Below are 12,083 nucleotides of genomic sequence, written 5' to 3' on the forward strand. Positions count from 1 at the left end.
GCAGCCAGCTTCAAAAAATACAAAAATAAATTATCCGTTGCATTTGTCTAGTAATATATATATATCATGGTGTTTTGGTGGCTTTATCTGAAATGTTAATTATCCATTGCACATATTGGTTCTACATATTGACGTAACATAGGTTTTTTTTTATAATATTTACTGTTTTGCAGTAATATTTTCTGAATTTAGATTAAAAGGTATGCTTTTGAACATTTAGTTTACATGTTGATAATAGCATATCGTACATTACTTAATATTGATATAACGTTAATGAAAACGCGGCCAACTGTGTAAAATTAAAGTATAAATAACGAATATATCGGTGGTAATGATGTGCATACCAGTTCATATGATAATCTTATAATAAACATTTTGCTTCACTTTGCAGGTGCTCTGGAGGGTCGTGCAAAACAAGATGGGAATGTAAGTCATTATGTGAACTACTACTACTTATATACAAACTTAATAAGTATATCAGGCTCCAAAAGTCTGTCTGAGTCCACATGTATTACATGTACTTATACGTATATATACTTAATATTTATATGGGTCAAAGAAGTCATATTAACGGTAATAATCCGAGAACTCTAGATCTAGAAGTAATTCTAACAGTGTGGACATGAACAATGTCAAATTTTCGAGGCAACCCACCCCTTTATCAAGACACGGAGAATACAAATACAATCACATAATATATAAACAGCACTAGACAATATAATAAGATACAGCAAGACTAGTATATTTGGTAGTTTGCCGCGTTGGCCGAGTGGTTTTGTATCCCGACACTTTAACACTAGCCCTCCACCTCTGGGTTGCGAGTTCGAAACCTACGTGGGGCAGTCGCCAGGTGCTGACCGTAGGCCGGTGGTTTTTCTCCGGGTACTCCGGCTTTCCTCCACCTCCAAAACCTAGCACGTCCTTAAATGACACTGGCTGTTAATAGGACGTTAAACAAAAACAAACAAAAAAGTTGAAATAACAACCATGAAACCGGCTGGCGCGAGCCGAAGACATGTACAAAGCCGTGCTCTCTGATGGAACGCTATGTAACCAACGTCCAAGACATTTGAAAATATGCCGCGCGTGCAAATGCCGAAGTGTTAATGGACGTTTTGTCCCAAAGTGATTTCATATGGATACAGCGTATTCGAACAGGTGGACGATATTGCATAAATACTTGATGCATTAAAGTCCATGAAATAATCATGGAAATGATAAATCTATTGTGTATAAAGTCTGGAAAACTATCAAAATATCCTGTATGGAGTCAAATTGGTCAAAGTTGTATAAAGAAATTGATCAGGACTGTACAAACCAAAATTTATGAGTGCCGAAATGTCACTATGGGATACACTACAGACTGTTGGGGACTGTCAAGATAAAGTCGACGACAATACATATACATTTGATATATAATATCAATAATATGATATATTTGTTACTGTCTTATCTCTGTATATATCATATAATCATCATTTTATTAGTTCATTTTAGTTGATTAACTAATTTTACATTATTTTTTGGAGATTTAACATGCCACATCAATAAATAGAAATTGTGGAAAACAAAATGTACTCGGCAAGCTGTTGGTGGTCAATCAAATGTAGTGTCTGTGTATGGATTTGAACCATCATGTTCTTGTAGTACTACTGTTTTTAATATTTCAAATACTTTACTTCCAACTGTTACAATACAAAATAAAAAGGCTTTGTGATTGTCGTAAATATTAGTTAGCCAGTAACACCCACTGCTAAGTCTCTGGTCTCTAGCTTTAACAGTTCACACATCAATATGAAGGCCTAATTGGCCGGACACATTCACACCTATGCTCCCCTACTCCTCCAAAAGCTACTTCCATGTCGATATATACCTGTAAATAAGGTTGTGAAGAGAATTATACTAACCTCGATAATGACCCCATCCTCCAAGTTTACCTGATAAGGTGCGAAGATCTGGCCATTTGTACACTGTCACCTAACTAGATAATGACCCCTTTATTGTAAGATGGAAACTGGTCATCATACCTGACCTTTCTCTATAACTGGATCAACATAATTTTTCAAGGTCATATAGAATATAGAAACAGACCTGGAACTTAATAGATATCCAGTCATATTACAGTGTCATGTTTTCAAGCAGTTTTAAATAATGATTTTTTAAAAATTGACAAAAGATAATTAATCAATATAAATTATATGTATTCTCATTATTATGAATAGACATCACTAATAACATGTATCAACAATAAACCAATATTCCTAGTAGACAAAACAAACGTTTATAATAATATAAACAGAACGAAAGTAACATGTGAAAATTTGTTATTGATATATTAATTATATATGATCATAAAATGTTTATAAATAAAATATAGTCTGAGTATAGACCAAGGGTAGACCTGTTATCTTATTGCACTACAGGTAGGCTCGAAGGGCACTCGAAGTGCTCTCCAACTTTACCTTGAGTTCAAACTCCTAGTCAAAATGGACTGCACTCTGGGTTCACTTGGGTGAAACCTTTAGTCTGTTAAGTCTTTAGTCTTTTAAACTGTATTTTGATATATGTTTACCTTTGAATTACAAACTATTCAATATAAACATCCTACATGAGGTTCGAAGCGTGGATTCTATAGAGAAACGTGCTTTATAAGACTATATTATTATTATCTTTACGATATTGCATAAAAGTATCACATCTCTTGCCTTGTCATGGTAACATTGAACGTTATACATGAGTCGAAACATATTTTCATGATAAAAATTTTTCTTATGATAATTTGCTATTGTACTAAAGCGTGTCTTTTGTTACAGGGGTAGGATTCGGCCTAGTCATGCTTTTCATTGTCCTGATATCATTCCTAGTATACGAAGTCTTCATTCGAAAAAAGGAACTTCGTGAGCAAGAGTAAGTTAGACGTTTTTATATTTAATATGCGATTCAATAGTTTTCATGCATATGTATTTGGATACACACATTTTTGACAATGAAAGGGAACTCTTTAAGGCCATCATGGTTTTTTAAAATTATTTTCTCGAAGTGGATGATTGCTGTCTTCAATTTTAGTACAAAAAAGTACATCTTGATTATAAAACAACATAATCAGTATGAAACATCTTTCGATTTAACCATTATGTTTAATGTGTCTTGGAAGGTAAATAGAAAATATCTATCATATGTAAAAATCAACCGGGACATTTTTCATAAGCATGAGGCACAGTCATTGAAGTGACTGTTAACACATGAGCTATATGTATATTGTATAAACAGACTGGTCATTAACATTACATGTATTCGTATTCAGAGATCCTGGTTACTCCAAGCTCAAGAGGGGCCGATCGAGGAGAAGTCGCAGAAGTCGACGAAGCAGGCGACGCTCACGAAAATCAATTTCCCGCCATAACCGAGATTCTGATGGCGGCAATAGTGACTGTGCCATCATTATTGACCACGATATATCAAATAAGGGTAAGTTAACTTACACGATGTGCCCAGATTAGGCATTGTAATGTAAATAGGTATAGATGGATGCGTGTGGCTTTATTTCGTCGGTACAGCAACTATCATGGTGTCAATGCCTTTTCGTTACGGACGCTTAATAATGCTATCACGATTGAAAGCCTTAATCTGGATACGATTGTATGATATTTTACATATTCAAATACTATTGACATTGAAAAAACAAGGAATTAAAACGTTTAGGCTTCATCGTTTGAGTGAACACCAGGCAAAATACAGTTATCTGGACACAAATTTAGAAATTAGGAAGAAACGGTTCCTGTAATGGATGGAAGAGAACAAGTTGATGCTTCCTCTTAGTTATAGATATTAACGATTGTTATCAAATAATAATTTTTCCGGAATGTTGTTTCGCTATTAATTTCTCCTTACTTTTTTATGTTTCAGATGAGAGCCCACCAACATACGGCACAGATGAATCTTAGCTGCATCATAATTAGTAATAATCAAACTTAAAACATAATGTATATTAATTTCGTGAAAATACCATCCATCACAAAAATAAACATTGGGGTGTTTTATTTGGAATATGATAGATTTAAGATGATTACTTACAAAGTTTTTTACGAGTTTTTTTTAATGCGGTAACCCTGACAACAATCGACACACATTAGCTTTAAAAAGGATGCTAGGCATTGTCTATATAGCCTTTTTTTCAATGCGGTAGTCAGGTTCCCGAGTTCTAGTCTGAAATATTGATGACAGGAATGATAAGCAAAAATTGCACGCTTTTTTTTTATCAATGGTGAAGCCCCCATTTTCGTGTAAAAACAACTACTTGATCGTTAAACTCATTGTCATGCATGATTGGTGTCATTGTTTGAAAGTTATTTGACGATGTGTGATGCCATTCCTGCTGTGTTATATCTAACAATGGATAATCTTTACATTGTGTCATGATTCATGAATTGTCGGATATTGTTCTTCCTCGTTTTATCGGAATATGATCGTGATCAATACTTACTTATGTTCACCAAAGTCATAATGTTTCAGACATTGTGTGATGTCAACTGTATTTGTTCATCAGGCTTCGGAAATCATAGCTCAGTTGATGAGGTAGTATTACCAATAGTAATTTGGAAAGGTCATCCTGTGTGTTGAACGCAAAAAGGAGTGAAAAGGCATCTAGAGTGGCTGATTGGTGTATAAGGGGATGGGGCGGGGATGGGGCGGGGATGTGAGGGGTGGGGAGAGAGCCACACGCAATCAATTGTACAGGTGTACAGTTTTGTACAGTTAACTGTAAGGATTAATGAGCATGTACTGTATTGCTGATGCACGAAAGGGAGATACTTGATGAAAGCTGTGCGTGTTTCAACAAGACCGATGGTGTGAGAGAGAGAGAGAGCTTCTGAACAAGTTTTCATTTTCATTCCATACATACATCAAAGGATTCGTGAAATAAATTAAAATTCTCATCCGCTTTTTAACGTTTAGTGTTGTATATTTAATTAGCCCAGGTAATGTAAAAAAACATTCCTTCTTATGCATCTCCCATAACACACACATTGTAAAGATTGTTACACAATAATGTAATAACAAACAGAAGCAATGATTAATCTAGTATCAATAATGATTTTGTCGGAAACGGACATATTTGACTTCATGCCATAACTGTATTAATTGATACGGTATATATGGTCGATTTAAGTGGCAGACTTTCAGATCAACACACAACAGTGCGCGTTGTACCATATCAAAACAGTTTGATCATTCTATTTACCTTTTCAGAGTCTCTTCTTTAAGATATAGGAAAAAAGTCAACTTATGGCTTAAAATCCCTGCCTTACCGACAGCTCTGACATTTGGGCTCAACGGCTTGAAAAGTCTGTAGTCGCAAGCAGATTGGTAAAAAAAATAAAAAAAATACATGTATCGGAATGCAATACACATTCGACCCTTTTTAACAATATTGATCATCCATAAAATCATGTTATTTATTTGTCCTGTGTTTTATTGAACAGCGTGGTGATACTTTACGAAGTATATGCAGCAGAAACGGAGTCGTTACCCAAAACACATTTTGTACATGCATATACACTTTACTACGATGGCCGATATCTGACGGGCAAAACAGTGTTACTAGTAGTACGTTTTTGTCAACGAAAAATGTACGTACATATTATGTGTCAAAAATATCTACTGCTAGTAGTAGATAAATTTGTACACAAAAAGTGTACGTACAAATCCTGTGTCAAAAACCTGTTACTAGTAACACATTTTTGACACAAAATTTGTACTTACATATTTTGTGTACAAATTTATCTACTACTAGCAGTAGTATCTCATAGTAGATGTTATGAAAATAGGGTTGTTTGAAAAATATACTATCGATTACAGAAGAGAAAAAGTTAAGATCCCAAATTTAGTAGTCTCTTGCAAGTCATGCATTTACGACAGCAGGTACAATTATTACGCCCTACCTACAATACAACATTACAATTAACAAAAAAAGAAAACAATGCCGATCCTTGTATTTTCTATTATTATTAATTAATAATCCAACGTTCATAAAACAAAAATACAACAAAAATAGATAGGCAATGGAGATAGATAATTTTGTTTTTGATGAAAGATGGTGGTAAAACGAGTTAACTAATTTGGTTATGAATCATAAATAGAGACCAACTGGTTAAATTTTGACCAATGGTTACTACACCGTCATTATTAAAACCTCAAGTACTATCCAAATACCACACATCATGAGTACATCATGTGACAGGTACCTTGAATACCGATCATGTGATATGTACACATTGTATATTTGTATCAATATGTCATACACGATCCTTCCACAAGATCTGCTTTCTTTCTGACCACTACACTGAACTTGGCGTGATACAAAAAACACAAAGTGTATCAATTCATGATTCACTATGTTGTTTCCAAAATTTCGTCTCTCAATACGTGTTCAAATATATGCTTGTATCCTGATTCGGGATGTTTTAACTCGCATTTACATAAATACGTGTTAAATCATGATGCTACAAATTCCCTTATTTGTAATTCACTTCTAAAGAGTATCACCCACGCTTCACCTACCTACCCGATTAACATTTCATGATTAATGGGATAGTCGGGGACTTGTTTCCAAACATCCGGATATCCGTGACGGATATAGACTGCTTACAAACTTACAGAACATGGTTTCTAAAAATAAGATTACGTATCAATACATCAGATGTCCTGGCACTACTGTGCCCATATACTTGAATTCGGTAAGCAATTCGTCTTCTCCGGGATACTGTCAAATAAATGTAATGTCTTTCTTCGAATTTGTCAACAAGAGAATGGATGCTTTTCGTATCAGTCTCTGCAAGCTACTATAATGACGATTTACAAATACTCCTGTAATATCATACAGGTACTTTAAGTTCAATGCTTCCAATCCCATTAACTACAAGCAATTGCTACAGCATTTTTAATTAGAATGATCTACGACTTACGCGATACTGCCAGCACAAGGTAACAGTGTTCAGTTTCGATGGTTGACAGTTCGTGAAGAAGATAACGATGAATACATAGGGGAAGTATGATATTGTTTTGTATAAAATGATACTTATTTTGCAATGCAACTGTTTTTTGCCCGTTGCTTATCAGAACAAGCAAAAATCATTAGCATCTATCTGTAACTATCTTGTATTGTCTTTAAAGAGCAAAAACCTTGATTAGCCAAGTCGATCGGGTTCACCCTATAAAATTTGCAATCAACATATATTAATATTCTCAACAGCAGCCGGTTTTCTTGATCTTTACTTCAAACATGACCAGCAGGAACTATTAACTAACATTTACTTATAAATGTAACATGTATCTTATATCCTATTGTCATGTGTCTAATAGATTAATTTCGCCAAGCACATGCACCTGGTTCCTTTATAACTGCTTTTGATATTTAAGAAAATGCCAGATTAGTTGACAATCAACGGAATCGTGTTACGCCAGCCCCCATGCTAGTATGACTATTTCCTAGCTTTGGCCTTCCTAAATTTAAATATTTTTGGATTTATTTTGTTTCTAGTCAGTAGCTATTTAAGGGAGAAAGTTCCTTCTGTAAACAAAGCATTGCCATTATTTTCATTAAGAATTTGTAGACAAGTTTTTGAAAAGGACGCTTTGATACTTCACATGTCACTTACGTTCTGATATTTTTCGCAATAGATAACCTTAAATGTATTCATGAATTCATTCTTAATGTTCAATTATATTATGTTTCACTGCATTTTTTTTTCAAGGCTGTTGTTCGGAACTAGAGGTTCGCCTCCCTTACACAATTCAGTGCTTTCTCACCTTGCACACGTTTCATTCTGTCTGTTTTACTCCATTATGTATCCATTCTCTCATCCATTTTCATACATACAATATATCAATCAAATTTCATTCATTGAAAGCGTAACTGCGAGGGGAACGATATTTATCCGTCCTGTATCAAAATACCATAGTTGTATAAAATTTCAAAAAGACACGGAAACAAAATCCGGAGATCTCCAGAAAAAGTTGAAATACTCCCATACCTCTCAAAAATGTTCTTATCTTATCCTTCACTGGAAAATATAACACCTTTTAATATTGTTGTGAAAAATGCTATATATTGAATTGATTGCCAAAAATGCCGCAATTAAAAAAAAAGATGAACATATCTGCCTATTATAATTGCAATGGCTAATACGTTTCAAGAAGTTGGAGATATTTATTGAAATGCTGAACAAAAATCAAGGGTAATAACTCTTTCATTAATTGACGTATTAACAAGCAGTTTAAGATAAACACAACTAAATATCATAATGAGGTTACCTTAGTTTCAAAAGAGATCTGTTGAAAATAAAAGAGGAGATATATATAGAGAAAAAAATAAACGCTGGACCGAGAGACATTGCCATGTCATGATACTCTCATCAAATTTTATGATTATAAGGGATATATTTAAGCTAGTTACAAGCTTGTATAAAGTCAACACATTGCATACATTGCCTTAACAACTGTTGAGTTAATGTGTCGAAAAGCTATACATTGATACCTTTTAATCTTTGCTGAGTTAAACCAGTTCAAAGTGTCATCCATGCTCTTATCATGCTTTCCAAGTTCAAGAGATTCTAAGCTTACTAGCAAAAAATACTGAAATCGACATGGAGTGTCGTGACAGACGTGCCGATCAAAGGTGAAGCTGTGTTTTCATCACTCGTCATTACCTTGTATCAAGGGTGTATTCTGCTGTGAGCTATGTTTACTTGAAACTGCGTCTTTTCTTGTATTATAGAATCGATAATCAGAGACTAAAACTGTTCATGAGAATGTTTCATTTCTATTCCTAGTCATTTTGGCGGTTAGGAATTTGTTCCACACAACAAAAAATAATACAATGATCAATTGAATAGACAGAATCTGCTGACGACTAACATTACAGTATTCAGAAAGGTCTTATGATTGAATTTCCTATTTCTATACATGCTTAATTAAAAAAATATTGGTACAACGTGTATAAACTATTTCAATTTTAAAAGTAAAATTAAATAACATTCCGTAACTCCGTTTTTCTTCAGTTTATCATACGGTGATACAGACGTAGGTTAATCATTATATAAGAATAATCCATTAGTTTAGTATTGAAACTTTCTTTTACCGACTAAAATGCACGAATTTGTCCAGTTTTCATTTTGGGTGGATTTTAAATCATTATATTGAATCTTGTTTCAGCAACTTTAAAGCATATTGCGCATAATGTTGCAGTATGATTAAACTGTTGAATCTTTAAATGTATCTTAAAGATCCATGATATCACCTGTTTCGTGATATATCCTTACTAGTATTGTAGGACGTTTAATGTTCCCTGCATTTGACACACTGTTTCAATTGTCATTTTTATACTGCGTTCTACGTTTTCTTCTTAGTAGAGTAATTGTTCATAGAACAGTAGTTAAAACAGACAATTATGTTCCCAAGTTGGTAAATGTTTTGACTGACTCCTTCAAAGAAAGAAAACGGGAGTTGTTTTATAAAGTACATCTGCACAACCCGACCTCCAATAAAATGTTGCGACCTTATTCGACGACATACTTGTCTGGTGGAATTCAATATTCCTATATGTCCAAGCGTCCTAATCATCCCTGTGCTATTGTTGGGCTTTATATAAGAAGAGAAAATGACTTTGGAAACTCAATAACGTTAGGTTACAGCGTATATAATGTATTGCCTAGGGCAACTTAGGGTAACGGTCAAGCGAAAAAGAGTCAATGGCCAAAACTGACCACTGTGTAAATCTAATAGTTAGTAATAAGATCTAATAAGTATCGTCATGAAGGTTGTATATTGCCCATTACAAGTTAATTGATAAGGTTATCTCGGTTGATTGACAATTAATACAGGCTGTATCGAAGGTGGCCAAAGTGGAAAGTGAAGGTTGCCATGCCAACATCTACGATCGCAATATATAGTTCAATTCGCAAAGTCTTTTGTCTCAGTTCTGGTTTACTTTCTAAATATGTTAGCAAGAAACTGTCCTAAAGTAGTCACCATTATCGTCAACGGCAGCAGCAACAGTATCAGCAAAAGTAACAAAGACAGTGGCAGCTGTATCAGCACCATCATCAGCAAACAACAACAACAATTAACAACAACAGCTCCAGCTGTATCAGCAGCAAATAACAACAACAGTTCTAGATGTATCAGCAGTAACAACAGCAGCAACAGTATCAGCTTCATCAATAATAACAACAACAGCAACAGTACCAGCTTTATCAACATCATCGTCAGCAAACAACAACAGTACAATCTGTATCAGAAGCCGCATCAACAGCATGTCCAGATGTATTAGCACAATCAGTAGCAGCAACAACAGAAGCAACATCATCAGCCCTAACAAAAGCAGTACTATCAGCGGTAGCGGTAAGCTTCGCCTTTTAAGACGACATCACCTCTTATGCAAAACGAATTCGAATATACACATATATGATTCCAAGCAACAACAGCAGTTTAAGTATATTGATTTTATGATATAAGCCTTGATATGCCAGTACATCAAATAATTATACAATAAGCATTGTTATTTACAATAGATTCAATATAGGTTAAAGTACCAGTTGTTATACGATAACCATTGCTATTTACAGTAGGTTAAATATACAAGTACCAGTTATTATACGATAACCATTGCTATTTACAGTAGGTTAAATATACAAGTACCAGTTATTATACGATAACCATTGCTATTTACCACAGGTTTAATATACCAGTACCAATTATTGTACAATTATCATCGCACTGAATGGTATACATCTAAATGCTCATCATAAACACGGAGATCCTACACACTGTCAGCAGCCCCCTCATCTCATGCGTTCGTCAATGAGGCATTAAGACAAGGAATAACGATGATAATATAATCGAAATATTACGAAAGATAATATATCAGATTGATTAAAAAGTGACTTGTTCCATCCTCCTTCACATCATGAGCACCTGATACTTATATTCATATACTTTAACGCGTTCTAATTAATTAGATATACTACTTGATCAATTGTAAACAATATTGTCTTTGTTGTATTGTCCTTAAATCAGATAAAGTTGAAACTCTGTTAACTATTCCATATAATTATAACGTTCGTTCAACCACTCTATATCAAATGGAATGTAGCTCCCTAAAACAACGAAGGCTCCCGTAAATGAATACAATTTACTCGTACATGTTCTATCAATGTACCTTTACATTATAATGCATACAGTATTACAATGCCCCTATTACAACGCTGTTCAAACTATCAAAACATTTATTGACATTAACACGAGCAATAATTCCAATAATGGTTCTTGTAGAAGACGACTACTCTTCCTGAACATATAGTCTTATTCTCATGTTTTCATGTGTCTTCGACTCGAATTTAACTATTCATCTCAGATTCAAACTCTATGGACTATTTTCCGTGGACGGAAGGCCCGGAATAAAATACTTAATTCAGGCTCAGATGACTCTACAATTCTAAATATCTAGATTCACTTCTGTTATTTGGGGTATAAACTATACACTAAAAATTACTTGCATTGGCATTTACGTCAAGATGAGTATGCAAATTAGTTATAGAAGGATGAAGAATCGATCCATTCTTAATCAACTCACACAGGAAAATATTTCGATCGGTAGCAACTCCATTCATTAAGCGGATAACTCTATTTTAGAACGTATTATAAGCTATCAGTAATAACAAGTAAACAGATTGTAACGTCTACAGCCAGCGGATATGCGTTACAGATGTAGCTATCTGAACTACACAAGAAACATTTTACGTCAGTCATTTCAATACCAAATCTTACCAATGCTCGATCTTTACAACTCAATCGTTATATAAGAACAACAAATATACACTTTTATTAAGAAATCTTCACGCTTAAGAGATCTTAAACAGCGAGTTTAAACTAAAACCTATATATCAATTGACATCTGGATCGAAGTCCTATGACCAATGACAAACACACATTTAAAAGATAAAGACGGATTGTGTGAAATCGAGCACCACTTGAATGATTTGATCATTTTCATGTGAACCTGCAGAAACAAATTACTCCATATA

The 12,083-nt window shown here is 34.2% G+C and overlaps 1 protein-coding gene across 1 annotated transcript in view; it reads left to right on the forward strand.

Annotated features, from left to right (window-relative positions):
- Nucleotides 1-4,676, forward strand: part of LOC117320081 — a 78,839-nt gene extending 74,163 nt beyond the window's left edge. The window contains exons 12-15 of the mRNA XM_033874769.1: nucleotides 392-426; nucleotides 2,814-2,907; nucleotides 3,305-3,468; nucleotides 3,907-4,676. Coding sequence (XP_033730660.1) covers nucleotides 392-426; nucleotides 2,814-2,907; nucleotides 3,305-3,468; nucleotides 3,907-3,944 — 331 coding nt within the window. The 3' untranslated portion in view covers nucleotides 3,945-4,676. The remainder of the gene's footprint in view (nucleotides 1-391; nucleotides 427-2,813; nucleotides 2,908-3,304; nucleotides 3,469-3,906) is intronic.
- The last annotated feature ends 7,407 nt before the right edge of the window (nucleotides 4,677-12,083 follow it).

Source organism: Pecten maximus, chromosome 2 (assembly GCF_902652985.1).
Source record: "Pecten maximus chromosome 2, xPecMax1.1, whole genome shotgun sequence".
In the NCBI taxonomy this organism is placed as follows: domain Eukaryota; kingdom Metazoa; phylum Mollusca; class Bivalvia; order Pectinida; family Pectinidae; genus Pecten; species Pecten maximus.